Genomic DNA, 27,095 nt, shown 5'->3' on the forward strand with positions numbered 1-27,095 from the left:
GCTGCCAAAATTAACACTGGTGCATGCTCAAAGCTTAATACCATAAATAATAACATATTAGATTTTTCACTCCAGGACCAGCAGTAGTATATAAGGAGTTTGGAAATTGTAGAGAAATGCTTAAATAATGCATTACAAATTACAATTGAACTACACCCATTAGATTATAGATGACTAAAACAAGTTTTAGTCGACTAAAATATAGGACGTTTTAGTCGACTAAAATGTACTGGAGTTTTAGTCAACTAAATTCGACTAAAACTAAAACACTTGCAGAAGACTAAAATGGGACTAAAATGCCATTTTAGTCCTAAGACTAAGACTAAAACTAAAACTAAATTGAAATTTGCTGCCAAAATTAACACTGATCTGCACGTCTGTTTTGTTAGAATATTCACAAAAACTTTGTATAGACACACCTACAGAGGGCTGTCCCTCTGGTCAATACCCCCAGCTAGCCTCATTCCCAATTCAGTTTGGTAGCAAGCAGTATAGAGATCCATGAAACCCAGAAGAGGGGTGGGGGGCGGCGACTGTCAGAGGACTTAGAGAAAAGAATTTTACGGTAAGTTCTTACAAAAATTCTATTTTCTCTTACGTCCTCTGACAGTCGCCACCCACTCATACAATCTGCACGTCTGGGACGTCCAAAAGCAGTGTAAATGTAAGGGGTCGGAAAATGTAACCGTCAAGAAAGGCAACGCAGCACCCAGGTCAGAGAAAATAACCTTTTCTGAACCAGAAAGGTAAACACTGGGCAACAAGAAAGCTCAACAGGAGCGAAAACCCAGGAAAACAAAATAAAGAGGGAAACCCCCAACAGGAGGAGATAGGCCAAAACTACCCTGTCTCCCCTAAGGCACTGCCGCACTCAAAACTTTGCGGCAAAAATAGGCATCCGCTGATGCCAAGACATCAAGTTTGTAAAATATTGTTAATGTTAAGGTATGCACGGACGACCAGGTCGCCGCTTTGCACACTTGAATCACCGACGCCTGATGGCGGAAGGCCCAAGACGCACTAATCGTTCTGGTAGAGTGCGCTGTGACAGGGAAAGGTGGAACCTTATCCCTAATTAAATAGGCCTGCACAATCATCTGCCTGATCCATTTTGAAATGGTTGCCGCAGACGCAGCCGTACCCTTCCGAGGTCCCTCAGGAAGGACAAAAAGACAATCCGAGTTTCTGAAGGATTCAGTAGATGACAGGTAAACCCTGATCGCCCGGACCACATCCAAGGAATGCAAGGCAAACTCCTTAGGATGCTTGGGCTTCACACAGCGAAGGTAAGACAATGTTCTCGTTGAGATAGAAGTCTGAAACCACGTTCGGAAGAAAGGACTGATGAGGTCGCAAGACCACTTTATCCCTATGAACAACCAGATAGGGGGAGCGGCAAGACAGGGCTGCCAACTCTGGACACTCTGCAAGCAGATGTGATCACCACCAGAAAGGCAACTTTCCGTGACAGCACCAGAAGAGGAATCTCCCGGATGTTCTCAAAGGGAGGACGTTGCAAAATGGACAGAACCAAATTCAGGTCCCAAGGGGGCAAGGGTGCCCTCCTAGGGGGAGCCAGATGACGCACCCCTTGAATTAAGGTGCGGATCAAGGAGTTCGACGCCAAGGGGCGCTAAAAGAGAATGGCCAGCGCAGACAACGCAAGATCCTGCTCCACACCAGTTTGCAGGAAAGCCAACACTCTCGCCACCGAAAAGGAGCGTGGATGGAACCCCTGCAACTCGCACCAGGCGAAATAAGCCTTCCAGGTATGATAATAAATCTTACCTGAGGAGACCTTCCTGGCACTGAGCAAGGTAGGAATGACCGCCGACGAGAGACCTCTGTCTCTCAAGACCTGGCTTTCAACAGCCACGCCGTCAAAGCCAGCGACTGTAAAGCAGGATGGAAGATTGGCCCTTGAGACAGAAGATCGTCTCTTAGCGGGAGCCGCCAGGGAGGCTCGACGACCAGTTGCATTAAGTCCAAGTACCAAGACCGACACACACAGTCTGGGGCCACCAGAATCACCAACCTCGGTTCCGAGACCAAACTGCGAAGGAATCTGGACAACAACTGAATCGGGGGAAAGGCAGAAATCAGCCGATACTGATGCCAAGGCGCCACCAACGCGTCCGAGGCGTCCGCCAGAGGGTTGCGCGTTCGTGCCACGAACCTTTCCACCTTGTTGTTGAGACGCGAACATATCCACGTCCGGGGATCCCCACCGTGCAAAAGAAGTAGTGGAACCGCACCCAGGTAGATGAAAACAATTGGAATACTTTATTCTTCAAATCAAAATGTGAACAGACAGTGCAGGGAACAGGTAACCTGGATTACCTGTTCCCTGTACTGTCTGTTCACATTTTGATTTGAAGAATAAAGTATTCCAATTGTTTTCATCTACCTGGGTGCGGTTCCACTACTTCTTTTGCATTTATCCGGATGGCGGGTCTTACCAGCACCAGGTCGGACTGATACACCTGAGCGGCTCCATTTCTCTCAATCCCCACCGTGCACACAGCATCTGAAACACCTCCGGGTGGAGGGAACATTCCCCTTGGTCCAGGGTCTGGCGACTCAGATAGTCCGCCTGCCAGTTCTCCACCTAGAATGTGAACTGCCGAAATTACCGGGACCTGCGTCTCGGCCTAGGACAGAATCTCGGCCACTTCCTTGGCCGCCCGGGCACTCCTGGTGCCCCCTTGGTAATGGATGTAAGCCACCGCAGTTGCGTTGTCCGTCTGTGCACGCACTGGGCAGCCCCGAAATCGATCCGACCAATGGAGCAAACAGAGCCTGATTGCCCGCAGTTCCAAGACATTTATCGGCAGGGAGGATTCCCCCTCCGACCAAATGCCCTCGGCAGACAACTTGTCCAGAACTCCACCCCAGCCCGACAGGCTGGCGTCAGTGGTGACCACAGTTCATAGCAACGGACGAAGGACTTGCCTTCCTTCAGAGCCGGAGACTGGAGCCACCACAGGAGATCCGATCTGACTTGGGGGCTCAAAGAAATCCTCCATTTCAAAGAGTGAGGATAGGATGTCTGTCCCACCGGACCAGAATCTCCGCCTGAAGAGATCTTGTGTGAAACTGTGCAAATGGGATTGCCTCGAAAGCCGACACCATTAAGCTCAGAAAACGCATGCAGGTCCGAAGCGAGGAAAACTCGTTGTCCCTGAGGGACCTGACCTCGTCCTGCAGGATCCGGAGCGTGTCCTCCGGAAGAAAGACCTTCGCCTGGGCGGAGTCCAGAATCATCCCCAGGTAAGGGAGGTAAACAGAAGGGGACAAAGTCGACTTCTGAAAATTGATGGTCCACCCAAACTCCTGGAGCGTCTGAACCGTGATCGACAGATAGCGCAACAGAGTGACACTGGAGCTCGACCTTAATAGGAGATCGTCCAGGTAACTGAGGATGGCAATCCCCTGTACCCGTAACAAGGCTAGAACAGGAGCCAACACTGGTAAAAAACCCTTGGAGCCGAAGCGAGGCCGAAAGGCAACGCCACGAACTGATAGTGTTCCTCCGCTATTGCGAATCGGAGGTACCTCTGATGACCCTCGTAAATAGGGATGTGTACATACGCATCCTTGAGGCTCGATGGAAGCCAGGAAATCCCCTGGACTCAGGCATGCCACCACCGACTGGAGGGACTCCATTCGGAACTTCTGAACCTGCACAAAGTGGTTTAGAAACTTTAAGTCCAGAATCTGACGCACCTTTCCCTCCTTTCTGGGCACTGTGAACAGATTCAAGTAAAAACCCTGAAACCTGTCCCGCTGTGGAACCGGGACAACCACCCCTTAAACGAGTAGAACCTGAACCGCCCGATGGAGATCTCGGAAACGATCGGTGTTAAATGAAGATTTGAGGGAAAGAATCTGTCTGCGGGGCGAGATCAAAACTCAATCTTGTACCCTGAACGAATGAGTTCTTGAACCCACCTGTCCTGAATTTTGGACAGCCAAGGCTCGGGAAAAAACGCAGACGTCCCCCCACCCCTGAAACGGGTGATGGCGCCCCTTCAGGACGAGGCGGACCGAGCCGCTGTGCCAGTGTGGGTGGCTTTTGACTTGCCCGCCCAAGGCTTCTTCTGGCCACTAGGGGCCTTGAAGGACTTACCTTTGTCTTGTGCCTTGAAGGCACGAAAGGACCCCTGGTTAGGTTTAAAGGAGGGACCCCGCTTGCCGTGGAATGATTTTCTCCTGGGCACCTGGGGCAACAGAGTGCTCTTGCCCCCAGTGATCCCTTTGACTAGTTCATCCAGAGAGTCCCCAAAAAGACGACTCCCCGCATAAGGGATGTCAGACACTGTCTTCTTGGAAGACAGGTCGGCCGACCAGCTTTTTAACCAAACGATGCGATGAATCGCAACTGCGACTGCTGAAAGTCGTGCGACTAAAGGGGCCTCGTCTAAGGCCGTGTCACACAGGTATAAAACAGCCTGGCCCATTTGATCCACCATCTCCAGAGCAGCAGGAGAGGCGGAGTCAGCAATTAGAGTGCGCTTAAGCGCCTTGGCCCACTCCACAACAGCCTGAGAGACCATTACCGAAGCAAACACGGGTTTCAGCAAGGAACCCACAACCAGATAGATGTGGCGGGAAAGTGTTTCCACCCGCCTATCCCCCGGGTCTTTAAACACCGGAAGAATCCTCCGCGGGTATTAAAGTGGCCTTATTTAACCTGGATAGCTTCAGACAAGAAAGAATGACCGCACTTCTGATGGATTTTCAAGGAAAGGAGTATCTTTATTCCACATCAACCAAATGGCAGGTACAGGTACACACTGTGATTGCAGGACAATAGGTGGACGCGTTTCACGACTGGATATGTCGCTTATTCATCACCAAATTCATTCTGGATGTGTACCGGCCATATATACCCCCCTTACATGCAGCTGGCAACAATTAAAGTCATCAAACTAGTTGTTCCTCCCATCGGTCAGCTGTTGGGAATCCATGGCCGGATTACACAGGCAGAATGACCCCAGCAAATACAAACTTGAACACACTTGTGCAAAAAACATTTTACATTTTCATATGTATATAAATAAAATAGGTATTCTAATGATAAAGTGTTGAAGTAAAAAATAATCAAGAATGAAAAGCAATCCAAAATAGACAACATAATCAATATTAGTGATGCATTTTATCATATATCATATCTGATATGTGTATATCTAATATAGATAAAAAGAAGAATATGTGTGGAAAGCTTTATAAAAGTGACTTTGAAAATGAAAATAGTGATAATTATCATAAAAAATAAAAAGTAAAAGTGTATATTGATAAAATAATTTTTTGTTATGTGTAAAGTGTCACAAAAAAATCTTGAGTTCTAAAAAATCAATTTGGCCGATGTTTTAAAAATATGTGTGAATGAATAAATAAAGTGTATATCAGAAAGGGAGTCACGTGGAAGCATCTCCTCTCTGTATTTTCTGCCCAATAGTCATATGTGAAACAATATAATAATGTGAAAAATGAAAAAGAGGAAAAATTTATTCCTGCATAAATTGTCGTATGTATGTCTCAAAAGTACATTTTCCATGAAACACATATGGGTGAAAAACACTACTAAAAATATATCTATAAAAATACATGAGAAAAAATTCTCTCGCATATGTAGTCCATGCATTTTTGGGAAGCAAAAATAATGATCTCGGTATGTAAACAAACACGCCTAGTTCACGATATCAAATATGATATGTGGAAAAGATACATAGTGCATAATGATAAAGCCAGTGTTCCTTTAAGTTGCAATATGTATCAATTTAAATGTTACATTAATATATCATGACAACACATTGCTATATTAAGAACAATACAAACACTGTTATGCACTTGCTTTCTCATGGACTGAAATTTCCTATATAGTGTTAAAAACCAAATTCTCTCTCTGTATGAAAACCTTCAAAGAAGGCCTTCAAACAAGAGAGAAAAATTCTTTGGGAAGAAAAAAAGGAATACAAAACAAACACAAGAACGGGTATGGTTGACTATATATCCATTGGCTGAATCTATCTAGATATGGTTTTCCATTTAGTGTTGGAATAATCAACCATTATTGTAAAAAACCCGATCTTTTAAAATCGGCCAATGTATGGGCGAATGTGGGAATTAGTCTCATCTAACTCAATCTGAGGCAAAAATTATATACATATTATATCTTCGCTATCGATGCTGACATAACCCACAATTCCCAATAAGCAGGGGAAAGAAAGTTTGGAAACGAACCTCCAATATGTTGTTTTAATCTGTATTTTAATATTTTAATATTAAGGATCCGTGACAATAAAGATGACCTCGGAACATGCAGCTGAATGTGCCAGACAATATATCACTAATAGATCTATATAATATACGTACATACATGGTCCGAGGTCACTACATTCACCGTCATTGATCCTAAGAAAAACTTTTAAGTGTCATTAAAGCTCTTATGTGTATATAAACACATCCTGGCTAAGTAGAAACAAAGCTGCGATATTTTTTATATAGAGAACTAATTGTCACAAAAATATCTGGTATAGTATTACCAAAACAGGGAAATATGTGTTAATTATATTTTATGTTTTTACTATTTGTATTATGGTTATGATGATTATAATACTGAACAAAATTTAATATTTTTATTGTCACGGATCCTTAATATTAAAATATTAAAATATTAAAATACAGATTAAAACAACATATTGGAGGTTCGTTTCCAAACTTTCTTTCCCCTGCTTATTGGGAATTGTGGGTTATGTCAGCATCGATAGCGAAGATATAATATGATATATGATAAAATGCATCACTAATATTGATTATGTTGTCTATTTTGGATTGCTTTTCATTCTTGATTATTTTTTACTTCAACACTTTATCATTAGAATACCTATTTTATTTATATACATATGAAAATGTAAAATGTTTTTTGCACAAGTGTGTTCAAGTTTGTATTTGCTGGGGTCATTCTGCCTGTGTAATCCGGCCATGGATTCCCAACAGCTGACCGATGGGAGGAACAACTAGTTTGATGACTTTAATTGTTGCCAGCTGCATGTAAGGGGGGTATATATGGCCGGTACACATCCAGAATGAATTTGGTGATGAATAAGCGACATATCCAGTCGTGAAACGCGTCCACCTATTGTCCTGCAATCACAGTGTGTACCTGTACCTGCCATTTGGTTGATGTGGAATAAAGATACTCCTTTCCTTGAAAATCCATCAGAAGTGCGGTCATTCTTTCTTGTCTGAAGCTATCCTGGATTGCGGATCCGACCGGCACCTGATCCTAGCCTCACCTGGAGCGGTCTACCCTGTTTGGATTTTGCCTTATTTAACCTGGACACAGTGTGGTCCATCTTAGGAGCCGCAGTCCAGCGAGAATCCACTGGATCCGCAAAGGGATAACGGTACTGAAATCTCTTTGGCACCACAAAATTAGGTTTTATACAGTGCCATTGATCATTCACGGTTTCGTGAAACTCCTCGGGACAAGGAATAACCTGACCCGATTTTTGAGCTTTGCGGGTCCCAAAGGAAGACCGTTTACCCGACAGGTGGGGCTCATCATCCAAATTTAAAGTGTCTTTCACTGAGCTAATAAGCGTGGACACCGCAGCGCGGTCCCGTGCTGATCCTGAGGAGGAATCCTCCTCCTCCACATCAGATAGAGGACTGAGACCCCTCAGGGGGTACGCTGTCCATGGCAACCAAATCTGGCTCTGAATCAGCAGATTGAGAGGGCATGGGCCTATTCGTTGAAGCCCGGTCAGACATTAACAAATCCACTTTTGACGCTAAAGTCGCAAGTGCAGCAGTAAGTGAGACTATAGCAGAGGATTCAGGAGTACCTGAACCCTCCACTAGATCTGGGGGGAATTTGCTATCCTGGGACTCCATAATAGCAAGCTCAATTTAAATGATGCTGGCCCTTTAAATCTGCGATTCCCGCGGTCCCTATCGCAAATACACCGCAAATGGAGAGCAAGTCCTGTGCTACAGGAAACTACAAAAAATGAATGCCAGCAGGAATGCAGGCCAGAAAATACAGTAAAAGCCCCCCACAGTGTGCTATACTTGCCCCACGCTGCTGAACGATCTGAAGAGAAGAAGGAAGAAGTGACCTCACGCCCCTAGAGGCAGAAACAGCCCCGAGCCACAAAAAAATGGTTGCCAATACAAGTCTATGGGAAAAGCTCTGGGAAAATGGCCGCTGTCCACACAAGGACAATTTTCCCACACTAAAGATGGCGCCCGATCGGCGCCAAAAGCATAGTAGAAAATGGCTGCTGCCCTCACTATGAGGCCAAACAGCCTGCCCACACCTAAAATGGTGGTGTCACGGTTTTGCGCCACAAGAGGCCCCCACACACCATGTACAGTTCCCCAAATAGTTGCACAAGCACCTCAGGGACATAGGAGACCCCCGCAACCCTCCATACACCGGTGGAACCGCCGCAGCGCCCCCACAGGGACCGGGAAGGGACACACAGGGACCGCACCTACATACATGAGGGGGACATCACAGAACCCACACCTAACTGCCACCCCCATAAAACAGAGGGCCCACATACACACCCCGACAGGCATGGTCAGAGACAGAGGGGTATCATGGTACTCACCGGTCCAGCGAAAACGTGGGCAACGCTCTGCGACAGGAAGCCTCCCACCCTGAGTGGGGGTGCCGTCAGCCAAATGGGACGCTAGCAACACGCAGGCGTACCCCAGTTGAGACATCCCAGCGAAGATAGCAACTTCGCAGGCTCGACCCTGAGCACAGGGACATAGTCGTTTGCGAGGCCTGGGCATACCAATAACCTGCTAACGCTCGATTGCAGGCTGGGATTCTGTAAGGCTCTAGAATAACCAGTGCGATTCCCAGCTCTGCAAACGCAGTTGTCTTCCAAAGTCCGACTAACTAAGCGCAGGAACAAATAAAAAGCTCTCTTTAAAAAAAAAAAAAAAAAAAATACTTTTCTAGAGAGAAAACATAAAAAGAAGAAAAAAGCTGAGACCGCAGCCCCAGCCAGGGAAAAGCCAGCCTACTCCTAAGCTAGGCAGCAGCAAACTGAATTGGGAATTAGGCTAGCTGGGGGTATTGACCAGAGGGACAGCCCCCTGTAGGTGTGTCTATAGAAAGTTTTTGTGAATATTCAAACAAAATCTTCTGCCTAGCTTACTCCTGTGGAGAAGGCCAATACCCAGGCGTGCAGATTGTATGAGTGGACTGGCAACTGTCAGAGGACGTAAGAGGAAAACTCTCTTTTGTTCGCCAGACCAGGGTCGTTTGGAACCACACGAGGAAGTCTTTAACAACTTCGCCACATCGACTGTCCCCGAGGGACGAAGAAACTGTTTGTGAGTCGAAAGGGAGGAACCTGGTCTGCGACGAATGCCCTTACCCTTGTTAGCATGTGGAAGAAAGCACTCTTCCCCCCGTGAGACCCTTATATAATGTCATCCAGGGCCGCGCCACACAGGCGATCCCCCTAAAAAGGGAGATCCATTAAGACCTTCTTAGAAGTTTGATCCGCAGACCAACTCTCCGGTCAAGTATACGCCAGACAACCACCGTCGGAACCGACAAGGTGACCCATACAAAGGAGCCTCGTCCAGCGCAGCATCACAAACAAATTGCAGCCCCTGCGCTTGCTGGTCCAACAGCTCCCCCAGGGCAAGAGGGACAGGATAGAGGGAAACCCAGGAGTGGGAGGGCCCAACCATCCCAGGGAGGAGGCCCGTGTCCACCCCAGAATCCGCCAGGGAATGGGGGGGAACGTTTACTCACCATACCAGGAACACAGGCGGGCGCCATCTCCTGACAGGACCCCACGCCACTGAAGTGGCGGGGCTGTCAGCATAATAGGAACGCTGCAGCATAAGCCTAGACCCTGTCGTGTGCGTCCTGGCGAGACGTTTAACTCGCGGGGCCAGTCCCCGTCCAGTGGGACTATATCGCGGCTGACCCAGCACGGAGCTAAGGCCTGCACGCACTCGCTGGCCAGACTGGGATGACCACTGGATATAAGGATCCAGCCCGTCGCCCAGCCCGGCATAATTGGTTGAAGATCTCACAAAAAAAAAGTTCCGGAGAAAAAAAGGGTAGTGAAAAAAATCGACATAAAAAAACACTTTTATGCCAGGACCAAAGATGCCAGCAAGGAACTAGGTCCTTAATCCTGACTAGGCAGATTAAAACTGGCATCTTATGCAGGAAGAGAGAGGGTGTACCCTCTGGAACTGCCCATAGGCGTAGCCAGAACTTTTTTCTGCCTAGTGTCCTACTCCTGTAGGGGGCAAAATAACCTACTGATATGAATCAGAGAGAACTGCGTCTGTCAATGAACGATAGAGAAACCTAATATATTTAGTGTGGGGTAGTGAGGAATGGAAGGACCTGTACATTGGGGAGACAAAACTAGTCCTCAACAAACAAATGGCCCAACACATGAAGGCAAGTTCTACAGGTCAAGATGTTTTTATAGATTGCAGGTGGAGATGAAAGGCAACCACCTAAGATACCCTGGGATAATGACAATGTGAAAGAATACCACCTAAGATAATGACAATGTGAAAGAAGTTGGTTTGAAATCCTTGCCTATTCATTAAAATAAAAGACGAACAAAAAAAATAATAAACATAAGTATTCACAGGCTTTGCTCAATACATTGTTGAAGCACCTTTGACACCAAATACAGCCTCTTTTTGAGTATGATGCTACAAACTTGGCACACCTATTTTTGGGCAGTTTCTCCCATTCTTCTTTGCAGGACCTCTCAAGCTCCATCAGGTTGGATGGGGAGCATCGGTGCACAGCCATTTTCAGATCTCTCCAGAGATGTTCAATCGGGTTCAAGTCTGGACCACTCAACGACATTCAAAGAGTTGTCCTGTAACCACTCCTTTGTTTTCTTGGCTGTGTTCTTAGGGTTGTTGTCCTGTTGGAAGATGAACCTTCACCCCAGTCTGAGGTCTGGAGCAGGTATTCAAGGATGTCTCTGTACATTGCTGCATTAATCTGTCCCTCGATCCTGACTAGTCTTCCAGTTCCTGCTGCTGAAAAACATTACCAAAGCATGATGCTGCCATCACCGTGCTTCACTGTAGGGATGGTATTGGCCAGGTGATGAGTAGTGCCTGGTTTCCTCCAGACATGATGCTTGCCATGCAGGGCAAAGAGTTCAATCTTTGTTTCGTCACCACAGAATTTTTTTCTCATGATCTGAGAGTCCCTCAGGTGCCTTTTGGCAAACTCCAGGCTGGCTGTCATGTGCCTTTTACTGAGGATGGCTTCCATCTGGCCACTCTACCATTCAGTCCTGATTAGTGGAGTGCTGCAGAGATAGTTGTTCTTCTGGAAGGTTCTCCTCTCTCTACAGAGAAACACTGGAGCTTTGTCACAGTGACCATCAGGTTCTTGGTCACTCCCCCTTCTCCCCCGATTGCTCACTTTGACCGGGTGGCCCACTCTAGGGAGAGTCCTGGTGGTTACAAACGTCTTCCATTTATGGATGATGGAGGCCACTGTGCTCATTGGGACCTTCAATACTGCAGAAACTTTTCTGTACCCTGCTCTAGCTCTGTGCCTTGATACAATCCTGTCTCGGTCAACAGACAATTCCTTGGACTTCATGGCTTGGTTTGAGCTCTGACATGCACTGTTAACTTTGGGACCTTTTATAGACGTGTGTGCCTTTCCAAATCATGTCCAATCAACTGAACTTACCATGGGTGGACTCCAATTAAGTTGTAGAAACATCTCAAGGATGATCAGTGGAAACAGGATGCACCTGAGCTCATTTTTAAGTCTCATGGCAAAGGTTGTGAATACTTATGTACATGGGATTTTTTTTTTATACATTTTCAAAGATTTCAAACAAACTACTTTCAGGTTGTCATTATGGGGTACGGTTTGTAGAATTTGGAGGAAAATAATGAATTTAATCCATTTTGGAATAAAGCTGTAATATAACAAAATGTGGAAAAAGTGAAGAGCTGTGAATACTTTCCGGATGCACTGTATCTGCAAATATGTCATTAGGCTGTGCTAAGCACAAATGATTAGTGCCTGATCTTCAGTTAATGTAATTTAATAATGAGATGTTTTTTGTTTTTCAGGTTTACAACCACTTTAGGAACTACGAACAGCAGCAGCTGTCAGGTATTGGATGCCAGAAATCAAGTTAAAGCGGAGTTCCGGGCACAGAAAAAAATTTTCAGTGAACATACCCCCGGGACAGTCAGGGCTAGTACATTCCACAATGGCTAGCCTCTGATCTGTCCCGGTTCGCACTTACCTGCAAGAAGAAATATTCACTTATAAAATTTCTTCCACAGCGTTGCCATCTCTCTTGTGGGCAGCTGAAGCCGGCGCGATCCTCTTCTGCGTCTTCTTCCGCGTCTTCCTCTCCCAGAATGCACCTGCACCGGCCCCTCTCGTCACTTCCGGAGCGGGGAATGCGGCGTCGCCCCGGAAGTGACGAGCGGGGCCGGTGCCGTCGCATTGATTCCTGGGAGCAATGACGTTCAGCTCCCAGGAATTATTGCAAGCCAGGAAGTGACAGCGGAGCCACGGTGCAGAGGGAGGAAGTGAAGAATAGGTGAGTATATTCGATCTACAATTACAAGGTGAGTACAAAAAAAAAAAAAACCTAACTATCCATTTCTGTTTCAGGTGAAGGAGAACAAGCGGACGGGCACAAAAAAAAAAAAGAATGATTTTGTGCCCGGAACTCCGCTTTAAGGGGGGTCTATTGCCACAAAACTCCAAGGGATCCCCTGGATGTCTCAGGGGTTAAAAAAAAAAAAGAAACCACAATAATCCAACATTACAGAGAGCCACGGTGAAGACCTGCCTCCAATATCGAACAAACAGGTGGCAGAATTAGAACTCATTCCGAAAGGGTCTATTTTACCATCTCAAATCTTTTTTTTATATATTGCAAAGGGAATTTTGCACCCCTCGTAAATTATTTGAATGGAACCGTAGAGATACACCAGTCTGGCCACGTTGTGATAGAGGCCTGGCAGGCTCAGTCCACATGCATTGCCCCAAGTTTTTTTGCTACTAGGAAGAGACAGCGCAAATTAAAGTGGTTGTAAACCCACCTTTTTAACTATTACCTATAGGTAAGCATTTAAAATAAGGCTTACCTATAGGTACTGTAAAGATCTCCTAAACTTGCAACGTTTAGGAGATATTTACATTGCATGCAGCCGGTGACGTCATCGGCGCATGCGCTCTGAAGAAACGGCCGCCCGTGCGGTTTCTTTAGAGCCCTGTGCTGTGACCAGCGCAGTCATGTGGCTCCCAGCCAGTAGCATAGCCAGAGTCCGCAGATCAGGAAGGAAGATGGCTAAAAATGGTTGTGGCCTCCAGCAGGGACGACGAGGGCTTTGTTTGGAGGGAAGTGTCCCATAATGGGAAAAAAAAAACAACACTGGGTTTACTTCCTCTTTATTTCAACTGTATTTGAGACCGTAAACCCATCAACTCCACTTACCTGCTTATTAGGCTATCTAGAGCAGGAACTATTTCTTCCACAGATCCAAGTCCCAGTGAGCAGACTTTTGTTTTAGTTGGGAAGGTTGATAGCCATAAAATATGGCTCTTTTCCTAGGTCCCCTACAATTATGGAATGGCAACACCAAGCTAATCTAGCACTTATGAAGGAAAACTGGCTTTTTGTAAGAACTTACCGTAAAATCTGAAGTCCAGTGACAAACGCAGCTTCCATACTTCTTATCCATTGGGTTAGGCTGCCCCCTGCAGGATTAGTTCTAGGCAGGAAAAAAGTAATTCTCCACGCCCACTAACCCTACACCCTCTGCTCCACCAAATCAGTTTAGTTGTAAAGCAGAAAAGAAGATACAAAAATCATTCCCATAACAGAGGGGTGGGTGCTGCATCTGTCAATGGACTTCAGAGAAACAGATTTTACGTTAAGTTCTTACAAAAATCCAGTTTTCTCTATCGTCCATTGACAGACGCAGCTTCCATTCTTCTTATCCTTTGGGACAACCAAAAGCAGTGTAGGCATGAGGGGTGGGAAAAACGCAACCAGATAGCCACTTCAGCGCCAGTAGATTTTACCCCCTTCCTGACCAGGCCCCATTTTGCGATTCGGCACTGCGTTAATTTAACGGACAATTGCGCGGTCGTGCAACACTGTACCCAAACAAAATTTACGTCCTTTTTTTTCCCACAAACAGAGCTTTCTTTTGGTGGTATTTGATCACTTGTGCGATTATTATTTTTTGCACTAAAAACCAAAAAAAAGCAATAATTTTGAAAAAAAAAATGGATTTTTGTAAAATCTTACCGTAAAATCCTTTTCTCTTAGCTCATTGACAGACGTAGTCCTCGGTGATACAGCACCTTCGGGTTTATGTTGCCTCCACAGGAGCAGGACTAGACAGGAAATTAAAATGCTCTGGCCACACCCTAGGGGCAGTCCCAGAGGGTATATCCTCTCTCTCTCTGCCTCAGCAAATCAGTTATGTCAAAAAGCAGTCTTTAGAGATTTTAACCCAACCCAACTCCAAAACAGAGGGGCGGGGACTACGTCTGTCAATGAGCTAAGAGAAAAGGATTTTACGGTAAGATTTTACAAAAATCCATTTTTCTCTATCGCTCATTGACAGACGTAGTCCTCGGTGATACAGCACCTTCGGGACGTCCCAGAGCAGTATCACAAATGAGGGGTGGGAAAATGGAAATCAAATCCCAATCTAGAAGGCCCAACCGGTGCCAACTAGAAGTTTACAATGCTCATCCTTAATGATGAGACTCAACAAAAAAGAAATTTTTCAAACAGAAAAAAACTCTCGAGGTAGACCACCGGTCTCCTCAAATTGCGGCCTGCAAAACCTTGCGGCCAAATGAGGCATCCGCCGATGCCGTCACATCAATTTTATAGAATTTTGTAAAGGTATGTACCGACGACCAGGTGGCCGCCTTACATACCTGGACCACTGACGCCTGATGGCGAAAGGCCCAGGAAGTACTGAGCGCTCGAGTGGAGTGCGCCCTAACAGGGAACGGAGGACTCTGACCCTTAATAGAATAAGCCTGTACCACCGTCTGTCTAATCCATTTGGCAATGGTCGCGGCAGATGCAGGCAAACCCTTTCTGGGGCCATCCGTGATCACAAAAAGTGAATCCGTCTTACGGAATGATTCCGTAGCTTTCAGGTATACTCTGATTGCCCGAACCACATCCAAGGAATGCAACGCATGTTCCCGATGATGCTTGGGCTGAGGACACAAGGAAGGTAGTACAATATCTTCATTCAGATGAAAATCTGAAACCACCTTAGGAAGAAAGGATGGCTTAGGATGAAGTACTACCTTATCCCTATGAATCACTAGGTATGGGGACTGGCATGATAATGCAGCCAGTTCTGACACCCTGCGAGCAGAAGTGATAGCCACCAAGAAGGCCACCTTCTGGGATAAAGTAAACAAGGGAATCTCCCTGATGTTTTCAAAGGGAGGTTTCTGTAGAACCGACAAAACTAAATTAAGATCCCAGGGCGGTAAGGGCGAGCGGACTGGTGGAGCCAGGTGCCGCACCCCCTGGATGAAATTCCGCACCAAGGACTTGGTAGCTAAAGGTTTCTGAAAGAAGATTGCTAATGCTGAAACTTGACCCTTGATGGTGCTCAAGGCTAGCTTCTGCTCAACCCCTTGTTGCAAAAAAGCCAATATTCGAGTCACCGAATAGGTACGTGGAGGAAATCCTAAAGATTCGCACCACGCAATATAAGTCTTCCAAGTGTGATAATAGACCTTGCTGGAAGTCGCTTTCCTTGCTTTAATAAGGGTAGGAATGACTGAAGCTGACAAACCTCTGTCCTTCAGTACTTGGGTCTCAATGGCCAGGCCATTAAAACCAGCGACTGTAAAGCACGATGGTAAATTGGTCCTTGAGACCACAGACACTCCCTGAGACGAAGTTCCCACGGAACGTCTGCGACTAGCCTGTCCAAGTCGGCCAGCCTAGAATTTCTAGGACCACTGGTGCTGACTGGATCTGAACCAGGCGTCCCTAGAGCTATCTGGCCCCGACCATCCGAGAAAGTCTGGTCGTTTTCTGTTCCCACACATTTATCAGATACCTGATTGCTATTAGGAAGGGTGATCTTTTCTGGTTGAACCTCAGGGACCGAAGTCACCCGGCTAGAGGCTACTTGGCCTATCTGGTCAACCAGATCCGATTCCTGTGAGGTATAGGGACTAATCTTAGGAAAAGGTAAAGGAAAAGATCTATTCAGGGAACGGTAACTACCGCTTCCTGTAGTACTTAAATGTTGGAAGGGAAGAATCGCACCGGTAGTAGTGGTTGAAGCTCGATCTAATGTCCTGAATACCGGTGAAAACGTCCCCCCACCCTCAAACCGGGTGGGGGCGCACCTTCAGGCTGTGTACTCCTTTGCTTCGGGTTTGGCTGAGTTGGTCCTCTGTTTGTCCGACCAGCCTTTCTTGAACCCTCCTGGAGGAGTCTTGCCTTTCCCGCTTGTTCCAGCCGGGCGTGCGAACCCTTTATGGGCGGTAAAGAAAGGTCCTCGCTTGTTGCGAGGTCCCTTAGCTTTAGCAGCCTGTGGCAAAAAAGTGCTCTTGCCCCCAGTGGCATCCTTAATGATTTCATCTAGGGTGGCCCCAAATAGACGATTCCCCTGAAAGGGGAGATTCGTCAAGGTCTTTTTGGAACCTAGGTCAGCTGACCAGCATTTTAACCACAGCACACGTCTGAGGATTACCGCTGACATAGATGCATGCCCTAATAGGGGAGTAGTGTCCAAGGCTGCGTCACAGATAAACTGTAGCCCTTGTATAATCTGTTCCATCAAATCAGATGTTTCCTGGGGAATATCTTTTCCCCTAAGGTCTTGGCGTACCAATCTCGCCCATTCCGTAAGTGTCTGGGAAACTAGACCAATAACAATTACTGGTCTAAATGCTGACCCTATCAGAGAGAAGATGGTGCGGGACTCTGCTTCCATCTTTCGATCCACCGGATCCTTAAAGGACGAAGTGTCCTCCACTGGGATAACCGTGGCTTTATTCAGCCTGGAAATAGGTGGATCCACCACTGGTGGTACCGTCCATTTCTTAATGATGGATTCCTCAAACGGATAGCGTCTAGCAATACGCTTGGAAATAGTAAAAGGTACGTTTAGAATGCTCCCATTCTCCTTTAATCTTATTACCAAAACACTTGGGTACAGGAAAAACCTTCACCGTTTTGATGGGCTTGTTAGTACCAAAAGGAATCTCTGTATCAGTTGCTTCTGCCGGTAAAACCTCAAAGTTTTAAGGTTTCCTGCACTGCCACAACTAGTGCGTCCACAAATGCTTCTTCCTGAATTATAGCGGGAGAAGAAACGTCCTCCTCACTGTCTGAGGGAGCTTTACCTGAGGTAACAGCCCTTGCAGAGGGACCTGCAACTGCAGTGACCATCTCTGAATCTGAGTCAGAGGTGTCAGATAATATAGGGGTAGGCGGGGGTCGCTTCCTTGACCCTCGTCCCTGACAGGCCGCCTCCACCCGAGCCACCATAGACTCCAAAATTTCTGTAAATGCCTCTACACTCTGTGCACCGGCGGGTCCCTTGGCCCCCTCGAGGGAAACAGGTGGGGGAATTTGTGTGGCAGGGTCCATGATTATTCCAGTAACTTCCCGGATAATATAATTCAAAAATAAAAAACTTTTTTTTTTTTTTCACAGACCCCCAGCGCCACAAAAGCCCCTTAGTGTTACCTGCTAGGGATCCCTATCGATCGAGAGAGAGAGAGAGAGATAGACCCCCAGGCTCACCACTTGATGCTCAGAGTTTAACTGCAACAGGTTACAGCGCTGTCTTGACAAACAGGAAGTCTGTCAGACAGGCAGGGACACATCAGCAGTTTTCAGCTAAGCTGAAACTGCGATCTGTCTGTGCCTGTCACAGAACCCCCCCACACACACACAGTCAGTAAGCATATTAGACATACATTTAACCCATTTGATCACCCCCAGTATTAACCCCTTCTCTGTCAGTGTCATTATTACAGTAACAGTGCATATTTTTAGCACTGATTACTGTAGGACATAAGGAAGGCAACACAATGTCTTCATTGAGAAGAAAATCCGACACCACCTTAGGGAGGAAAGACGGATTAAGTCGGAGAACAACTTTATCTCTGTGGACCACCAAATAAGGGGAAGGACAGCGCCGCCAACTCAGACACTCTGCGAGCAGAAGTAATAGCCACCAGTAAGGCAACCTTCTGTGATAAAGAAAGCAGAGAAATCTCTCTAATATTCTCAAAGGGAGGCTTTTGAAGAACAGACAGAACTAGATTGAGATCCCACGGAGGCAACGGGGATCTTCTTGAAGGAGCCAGAGGACTCACCCCCTGAATAAAGGTGCGAAGCAAGCTATTAGTAGCCAACTGACGTTGGAAGTAAATAGCCAAGGCTGACACTTTGCACTTGATAGTGCCCAAAGCCAAACGCTGTTCAACCCCTCTTTGTAAAAATGCCAAAACCCTAGCTATGGAAAACAGGCAAGGGTACAGCTGCAGCGAGTCACACCATGAAAAGTACGATTTCCACGTACGATGATAGATCTTCCTGGACGTCGATTTCCTGGCCTTCAAAAGTGTAGGAATCACCGAATCAGAAAGGCCTCTATCGGCCTTTCTAAAGGCCACCTTGCTTTTAACAGCCAAGCCTTTAAAGCCAGCGACCGTAAAGCAGGATGTAAGATCAGTCCCTGAGACAGCAGATCCTCCCACAGAGGAAGTCTTCATGGAGAATCTACGACCATTCTTACCAGGTCGACGTACCAAGACTGCCGAGGCTAGTGTGGTGCTACCACAACGACCGTAATTCCTTCCACCGCCACCCTGCGAAAAAAACCTCGGCATGAGTATGAGCGGAGGGAATGCTTATATAAATCAGCCGATACTGGTTCCAAGGAGCCACCAAAGCGTCTGTGGCGTCGGCCAGAGGATCCCGAGACCTGGCCACAAACCACTGGACTTTTCTGTTGAGGCGAGATGCAAACAGATCCACCTCCGGAGTCCCCCACCGGACACACAGGAGATGAAATACCTCCGGATGAAGGGACCATTCCCCTTGATCCAGCACCTGACGACTCAGGTAATCCGCTTGCCAATTCTCCACACTCGGAATGTGGACTGCAGAAAGAGCTGGAACATTGGCTTCTGCCCAAACCAGAATCTCAGCCACCTCTGTGGCTGCCAGGGCACTCTTGGTGCCCCCTTGATGATTGATGTAAGCCACGGCCGTGGCATTGTCCGATTGTATCCAAACCGGAGACGCGTGTAGCCGACTCGTCCAGTGGAACAGGCAAAGCTTATTCGCTCTGAGCTCCAGAATGTTGATCAGCAAGGAAGACCCTTCTGTCGACCAAGTCCCCTTGGCACAGAGCTTCCACAGAACGGACTCCATTAGAAACTTCTGCACCCACACAAAGCAGTTAAGAGCTTTGAGATCCAAGATTGGATGCACCTTGCCCTCCTTTCTGGGGACCATGAACAGGTTTGAAAAGAAACCTTGAAAGTGTTCCTGCGGAGGAACCGGCACAATCACTCCTTGAGCTAGGAGATCCCGCGCAGCCTCCAGGAGATCTTTCAAACGATCCGGAGAAAGGTGAAGATTTGACTAAAAAAACCTGTCCACTGGCTGGGACCAAAATTCTATTTTGTACCCGGAACGAATCAGTTCGTGAACCCATTTGTCTTGAATGAAGGAGTCCAGGAAGTCCAGGGTTCCTGAGAGAAGCGCAGACGCCCCCCCACCCCAGAAGCGGGTGAGGGCGCCCCTTCATGCAGAAGAAGACTTCTCCGCAGAACCAGCCTGACTTGTCTTGGGCTTGCCCCAGTGCCTGTTCCTTTTTCTTGCGCCCCGGAGACACAAAAAAAAAAAAACGTCTATGAGCGGTAAAAGGAAGGCCCCCACTTAGTACGGGGCGCTTTATCATTGGAGCATTGAGGAAGAAGAGTACTCTTCCCAGTCAGACCCTTGATCAATTCATCCAGCGAGTCGCCAAATAATCGCTCTCCCAGAAAAGGAAGATCTGTCAGGGCTTTCTTGGAAGCCTGGTCAGCCGACCAGCTCTTCAGTCAAACCATGCATCTTAATGCAATCCCCACAGACGACACACTGGCCACCAGGGGAGCTGCATCCAAGGACGCATCACACAGGAACACCAGGGCCTGGGCCATCTAGCCCATAAGTTCCATCAGCTCCGGGGGAACTATGTCAAGATCCAAGTTCCCCTTCAGAACCTTCACCCATTCCGTAACCAGCTGTGATACTAAAACAGACACAAAAACCGGTTTGAGAATAGAACCCGCCAACACATGAAGATGGCAGGAAAGGGATTCCACCCGCCTGTTCACTGGATCCATAAAAACCAGCGAATCTTTTACAGGCACTATAGTAGATTTGTTCAACCTGGAAACCGAATGATCCACCTCGGGCGGTACCGACCGACGGTTGGAAACTGCCTCAGCAAAGGGATAACGGCGTTTGAAACGCTTAGGCACTACTAGCAGCTGCTTGATGCACTGCCATTGGTCATTAAATATCATGAAAATTCTCAGGACAAGGAAAAACCGTGCTCGATTTTTGGGTCTTGTGGAGCCAAAAGACACCCATGTCCCAGCGGCGTGGGCTCATCCACTATTTTTAAAGTTTCCCTTACTAAAACAATCTGGGCTTCCACCAAAGCGCGTTACCGCGCTATAGTTTAAGCAGACCGGTCCTCTTCACCATCTGACTGTGAGGACAGCAACACCTAAGGTAGGGGGCATCCGTGGTGATCATATCAGCCTCTGAAGCAGAGGACCCCAGCAATGATGGAGAAGGCAGCGGCCGTTTTCGGTTAGTAACCTTTTTCATAACAAAATCTACCTTGGTCGCCAGTCTTTCCAGGGCTGCTGATATTGTGGCCAGCAACTGCAATCCGGATAGTACGGGCATCGCACTAAGTGGGTCTGAGGGTGAAATTACAGCCTGGGACTCCATATTCAATGCAACCGAAAAAAGGAGTACTGTCACTTTAAAAATGCAGATCGCGGTTGACACCGCCGATCGCCGCGGTCTGTGGAGTCCCTCTTAAATATACACCAACAGCAGAGTGTGCAGGGATATGCCCACAAAGACCCCAGTACTGTACCACCTTCAGAGGAAACCTCCTCACCCAGACTGTACAGCAGGAAGAGGGAGTCACAGGAAATTACATCAGCCTGGTATGTTGAAAGGTCACGCTGCCTGTGTAGCTCCACTGGGCTACACAAAAATGGCAGCCGATTCAATTCAATAGGAAGGGAAAATGGCTGCCCCATACAAGTCAATGGGAAAACATTTTACATTGCCCATACTAAAGATGGCGGCGCCCACGGCGTGCCATGCGGTCAGGGACCCCCAATACAAAGGCCTCAAGGATCTACCACCAGATCCAGCAGGAAAAAAGGTACCATTGCCACCCTTCCCCCCCAGGACACCAGGCGCTCCAGCCACAGCACCCCCCAGGGGGTGGGAAAGGGGAACAGGGCACCAGGCTGGGTAACCGGACAGGCCATAGGGATCTTTTAGGAAGTCCAGGTCCTATTAACCCCAGCAGAAGGCCCACATCTTCCCAAGGCCGAGGGGCAAGGGGGGCTACATTTACTCGCCATACCATGGCCTGGGTGGGCTCCGCTCAGGGCAGAACCACCTCCCACCCAGGGTGGGGGTGCTGCCTGCCGAGGGGTTTTCTGCGACTCAGGGCGTTCCAGGTCGTCGCGTCCCTGTGAGACATCCACTCGCAGGGTTGTCACCACCAGAAAGGGGCTCCATCGTGGCCTAGTGCGTGACTATAACTTGCTCACGCTCGTAGGCCAGGCTAGGGAGACCTTAAGGATCTAGATTATCCAGTGCGAAACCCCAGCCAGCATTGCTTGTAGATTACCAGGAGGATCCCCCTGAACACTAACTAGCAAAGTGAGTACCAGGAGGATCCCCCTGAACACTAACTAGCAAAGTGAGTAAAGAGAAATAAAAACAAAACATTCTGAAAAGAAAAAAAACTGAGACCGAAGTCCCAGTAGGAAACCTAGGTCCTACTCCTTCTCTAGGCAGAAACAAACTGTTTTGCTGGAGCAGAGGGTGTGGGGTTATGCCTGTGGGGACAGCCCCGTGGGTGTGGAGAATTTATTTCTTCCTGCTTAGACCTACTCCTGCAGGGGGCAGCATAACCCAATGGATAAGAAGTATGGAAGCTGCGTCTGTCAATGGACGAGAGAGAAAAAATGGTTTTCAAACACTGATGGTGTCTAGGGGAAATTAGGTATGGGACCCATGACTCTCTACTGCAGACGTGGTACCAATGGAACTTACAGTTCGGTCCATATATGTTTGGACACAGGCAAAATTTTTATTTTTTTTTTTTAACACAAACATATTCAAGCTATAGTTATATAATGGATATGGGATAAAAGTGCACACTTTCAGGTTTAATTTGAGGGTATATACATCCAAATTGGCAGAAGGGTTTAGGAATTACAGCTCCTAGGAATAGCCATCCCCTTTTTCAAGTGACGAAAAGAAATTGGACAATTGTATCAAAAGCTGTTTAATGGCAAGGTGTTGGCTACTCCATTATGTCTTCATCAATTAAGCAGGTAAAAGGTCTGGAGTTGACTCTAATGCCCCGTACACACGATCAGATAATCAGGCGACTTATCATTCGCATTTTTTTGCATGACACTAGTATCGAATTCAACAATGTGTACTAAACGTATGATTTTTTTCGTACAATTCTGGAAAATCTTCCTGGTTGCGTAGCTATGTATCAGATAGTGCAAAACAAAAACAATGGCAGCCAGGCTTATTCCGGGTTATTTTCGCCTTTCTGATCATGCGTGCTTTTAGCGAGCACATAGTGTACTGATTAAACAATTGTTGTTGGCTAGGCTATCGTACGACAAAAGTTTTTGCGTTTGTCCCTTTGGATTTTGTTGGATGAAATGTTGTGATCGGCTTGTGAAAGCGGTGTACTAACGATCAGATTATCATGCGATCAATTTAAAAAGCGTTTTTTTTTTCCGGACGATCATCTGAACGTGTGTACGAGGCATAAGTGTGGTATTTGCATTTGGAATCTACTGCTGTGAACCTACATCAAGCGTTCCAAAGAGCTGTCAATGCAAGTAATACAGGCCATTGTAAGGCTTAAAAAAACTAAATTTAAGAGAGATAGCACTAAGATTAGGAGTGGCCAAAACAACAATTTGGTAAATTCTGAGGAAATTACGCCGCACTAGTGAGCTCAGCAACATAAAAAGGCCTAGACGTCCATGGAAGACAACAGTGGTGGATAATCCCAGGATCCTCTCTATGGTAAAGAAAAGCCCATTCACATTATCCAGACAAATAAAGGACACTCTCCAGGAGGGGAGTGCTACAATCATGAGAAGACTTCCCGAGAGCAAATACAGTGGGTTCACCACAAGGTGCAAACCATTCATAAGCCTGAAGAATAGAAAAGCCCGGATTAGACTATGCCAAAAACATTTAAAAAAGCAAGACCAGTTCTGAAAAAGCATTCTTTGGATGGATGAAACTAAGATTAATCTGTACCAAAATGACAGGGAAAAAAAAGTGTGGGTAAGGCTTGAAACAGCTCATGATCCAAAGCACACCACCTCATCTGTAAAACATGGTGGAGGCAGTGTGATGGCATGGGCATGCATGGCTTCCAGTGGCACTGGGTCATTGGTGTTTACTGATGATTGGACAGAAGACAGAAGCAGCCAGATGAATTCAGCAGTGTTTAGAGATATAGTGTCAGCCCAGATTCAGCAAAATGCAGCAAAGTTGATTGTCTGGCGCTTCACAGTACAGTTGGACAATCATCCAAAAGACACTGCAAAAGCAACCCAGGAGCTTTTGAAGGAAAAGAAGTGGGATATTCTGCAATGGCCGAGTCAATCACCTGATCTCAACCCAATTGAGCATGCATTTCACTTGCTGAAGGCTAAACTAAAGGCAGAAAGACCCACAAAAAAAACAAAAAAAACAACTGAGGACAGCTGCAGTTAGAGCCTGGCAAAGCATCAGAAAGGAGGAAACCCAGTCTTTGGTAATGTCCATGGGTTCTGGGTTTCAGGCAGTCATTTCCAGTAAAGATTCTCAACAAAATATTAAAAATTAACATTTTGTTTATGATTTTAATTATTTGACCATTTACATTTGAGCCCCTGAAAATAGGGGGACTGTGTATAAAAATGTTTTCAGTTTCTAAAATTTGTACTTGAAACTTATGTTGAACCCCTTGATTTAAAGCTGAAAGTTTACACTTCAAATTAATTTGGATTGTTTTGTTTTAATTTTATCCTGGTGGCATACAGAGCCAAAAGTATTAAAATTGTGCCTGTGTCCAAATATATATGGACCTAACTGTATATACCAGACACTGTTACAGTGCTCTGGTTGCTGAGGATACCAAAGTTGAGGCCAAAATTAATTAACATAGGATGAATTCTGGAGTGCTCAGACTCATCCGATCATACTTTATGTTTTCTGATAGCCTCTTACAGAACTATTGGAATCAGAATTGTTGTGCAATGGGCTTATTGTGTGCAATATTTGTGGTTAGAATAAAGCTCGGTATACAGGTTTAGTTCTTTTAATTTTCAACCAGCGGGTTGAAAAAAAAAAAAAAAAACACTCTCAGATTTTTGCATTCACACAAGCCATGTGGAGGCAGGGATCTGCCCCACTGCGCTATTGTATTCTGACAGTGGGAACAAATGGTTGTGTCTGTACAGCCACTGCATCTAAATGGAGAAACATGCACTGTCTGCACACAGCTCCAACTGCATATACAAGGTAGTCAATTATGCTGTATGGGCCACAGTGCCCATGTGAATAAGCCCTAAAAGAAATGAAAAGATTTGCGGTTGTTGAGCATAAGTTAAAAAAACAATACCCGGAAATAGAAACCCATGATGTCTCAAAAACCTATTGGACATTTTTATATTTGTTATTTTTAACTCTACCTTTGTGATTAAATATGCCTTCCATTTCCATGCTGCTCCTTGAGTGTGCAATGCAAAGTGAGCTACAAGGAACTAAGCCTTCTGCAGCTGGCGACTTGTCAGTGGTCCGAACCAAGCACCATTCAGATCGGTCGTGTTGTTTCTCTAAAATTTCAACAGTCTGTCCCCGTCGTATTGTCAATTCATTACTGTTACAAGCAGTGAAATCCTGGATGACCACAGTCAGCTCACACCCACCAGAAAGCTGTAAAACACATAAGAATATGAATTTGCAAAAATATAATTTTTTACACACACATACATACATATATATATATACAGTGTTGGGGGTAACTAGTTACAAAGTAACTAATTACAGTAACTACATTATTTTTTTTGGTAACTAAGTAAAGTAACTAGTTACAATACTAATATTGGTAACTACACTACTTTACTAGGCTATAGGAAGTAACTACACTACTTTACTAGGCTATAGGAACGCGCTTTCCTGCGTTACCCAAGCCGTGCGATACAATCGTTATTTCGAAGAATAGAGAGGGATGAAGTTTATGACTTTTTGTTGCACTTTATGTTTTATTCTGTTTTTTCAGGTTTTGTTCTCATGTTTCCCAAAGCCTGTGTTTATACAATAAACTCTATGCAGAAAGAGTGTCATGTATCTTCTTCTACACAGTCAATTAGGAAAGAGGAGAGTAAAGTAATAAGTAGTGAAGTTACTTTTCAAATGCAGTAACTAGTAAAGTAATCTCATTACAATTTACAGAAGTAACTAGTAACTAGTTACATTTTTTGAGTAACTACCCCAACACTGTATATATATATATATATATATATATATATATATATATATATATATATATATATATATATATATATATATATATATTTTTTTTTTTTTTTCATGTCTTAAAGCAGTTCTAAACTGATACTAAAAACTCAAACTTTCACATGTTAATGTAATTTAAAAATAATTTTTAAATCTTTATCTTCATTAAAATACCATCTGATGATCCTGCCATAAAGAGTTAGGTACATCCTCGTATCGAGTGACAACTGCCTCCCATCTTTCTGTGTTGTCACCCTGTCACACATGCAGTTGCGACTACAAGTAGCTAAGGTGGCACACACTGCACAAGCATAGTCAAAGGTTATTACTATCAGGAGGCCCCAATTGTGATAGCCATTGCTGGAATGTGTTCATATAGACAAAGAAATTGCAAAGAGAATGAAGTGGATTAGCAAAAATGGGATCAATAAACAATGGGGAGGGGGGGGGGGGGAAGGGAAGACTTTAGATCTTGACCATGGGATATATGCTGCCACCTTCAGGTTAGGACACTAGCAAAATTGTTAGGATAGCCCTTCCCTTCCTGTTACTTCTTACCCCCCTTATAGGATGACCCTCAGAGCCAAAGGTGCAGGTTATCCAGATATTGCTTTTTTCATAATCGATATTCCGTTGTCACATGACCCAGCTTTTTCCCAGCCTGTCTGCAGGGATATATCAGGGGGAGCTTCTAGTCCTCTGCTGCCAGATACAGCCTTCTGTTGTGTATAGGACTGTTTGTGCCCTAATTGCTGAGATTTCTTATCACTTTCTATCAGGGCAGGAAAAAACGGGAAATCTCTCTGATAACTCAGACCTGCTCTTTATTGTCAAAACACTATACAAGTTTTAGCTTGCTACTGAGTTAGAGTATTTTGTATATTCCTGACCTGATAGAAAGTGATCCGAAATCTTACCAATGGAGACACAAACAGCCATACACAACAGAAGGCTGTATCTGGCAGCAGAGGACTAGAAGTTTTCCCTAATGTTTCCCTGCAGACAGGCTGGGAAAAAGCTGGGTTATGCGACAGCTGAATGTCGAAATGTATGTACTTTATGTACGAAAAAAATATCTGGATGACCTGCATTTTTGGCTCTGAGGGGATTCTATAAGAGTGGTAATGTAACCACAAGCGTTGTTGACCTTCTGTCATAGAAGCTCCCATATAGCAGGTAAGCTGACATTTTTACACAGGTGGTGGTGCT

General features: G+C 45.8%; 1 protein-coding gene across 3 annotated transcripts in view; it reads right to left on the reverse strand.

Annotated features, from left to right (window-relative positions):
- Positions 1-27,095, reverse strand: part of TRIO (trio Rho guanine nucleotide exchange factor) — an 855,771-nt gene that overhangs the window by 381,074 nt on the left and 447,602 nt on the right. For all 3 annotated transcript variants that reach the window (XM_082259530.1, XM_082259529.1, XM_082259531.1), the window contains exon 34: positions 25,061-25,304. In XM_082259530.1, the coding sequence (XP_082115656.1) occupies positions 25,061-25,304 (244 nt within the window). The remainder of the gene's footprint in view (positions 1-25,060; positions 25,305-27,095) is intronic.

Source organism: Pelophylax lessonae (assembly GCF_965119305.1).
Source record: "Pelophylax lessonae genome assembly, chromosome: 5".
NCBI lineage: Eukaryota > Metazoa > Chordata > Amphibia > Anura > Ranidae > Pelophylax > Pelophylax lessonae.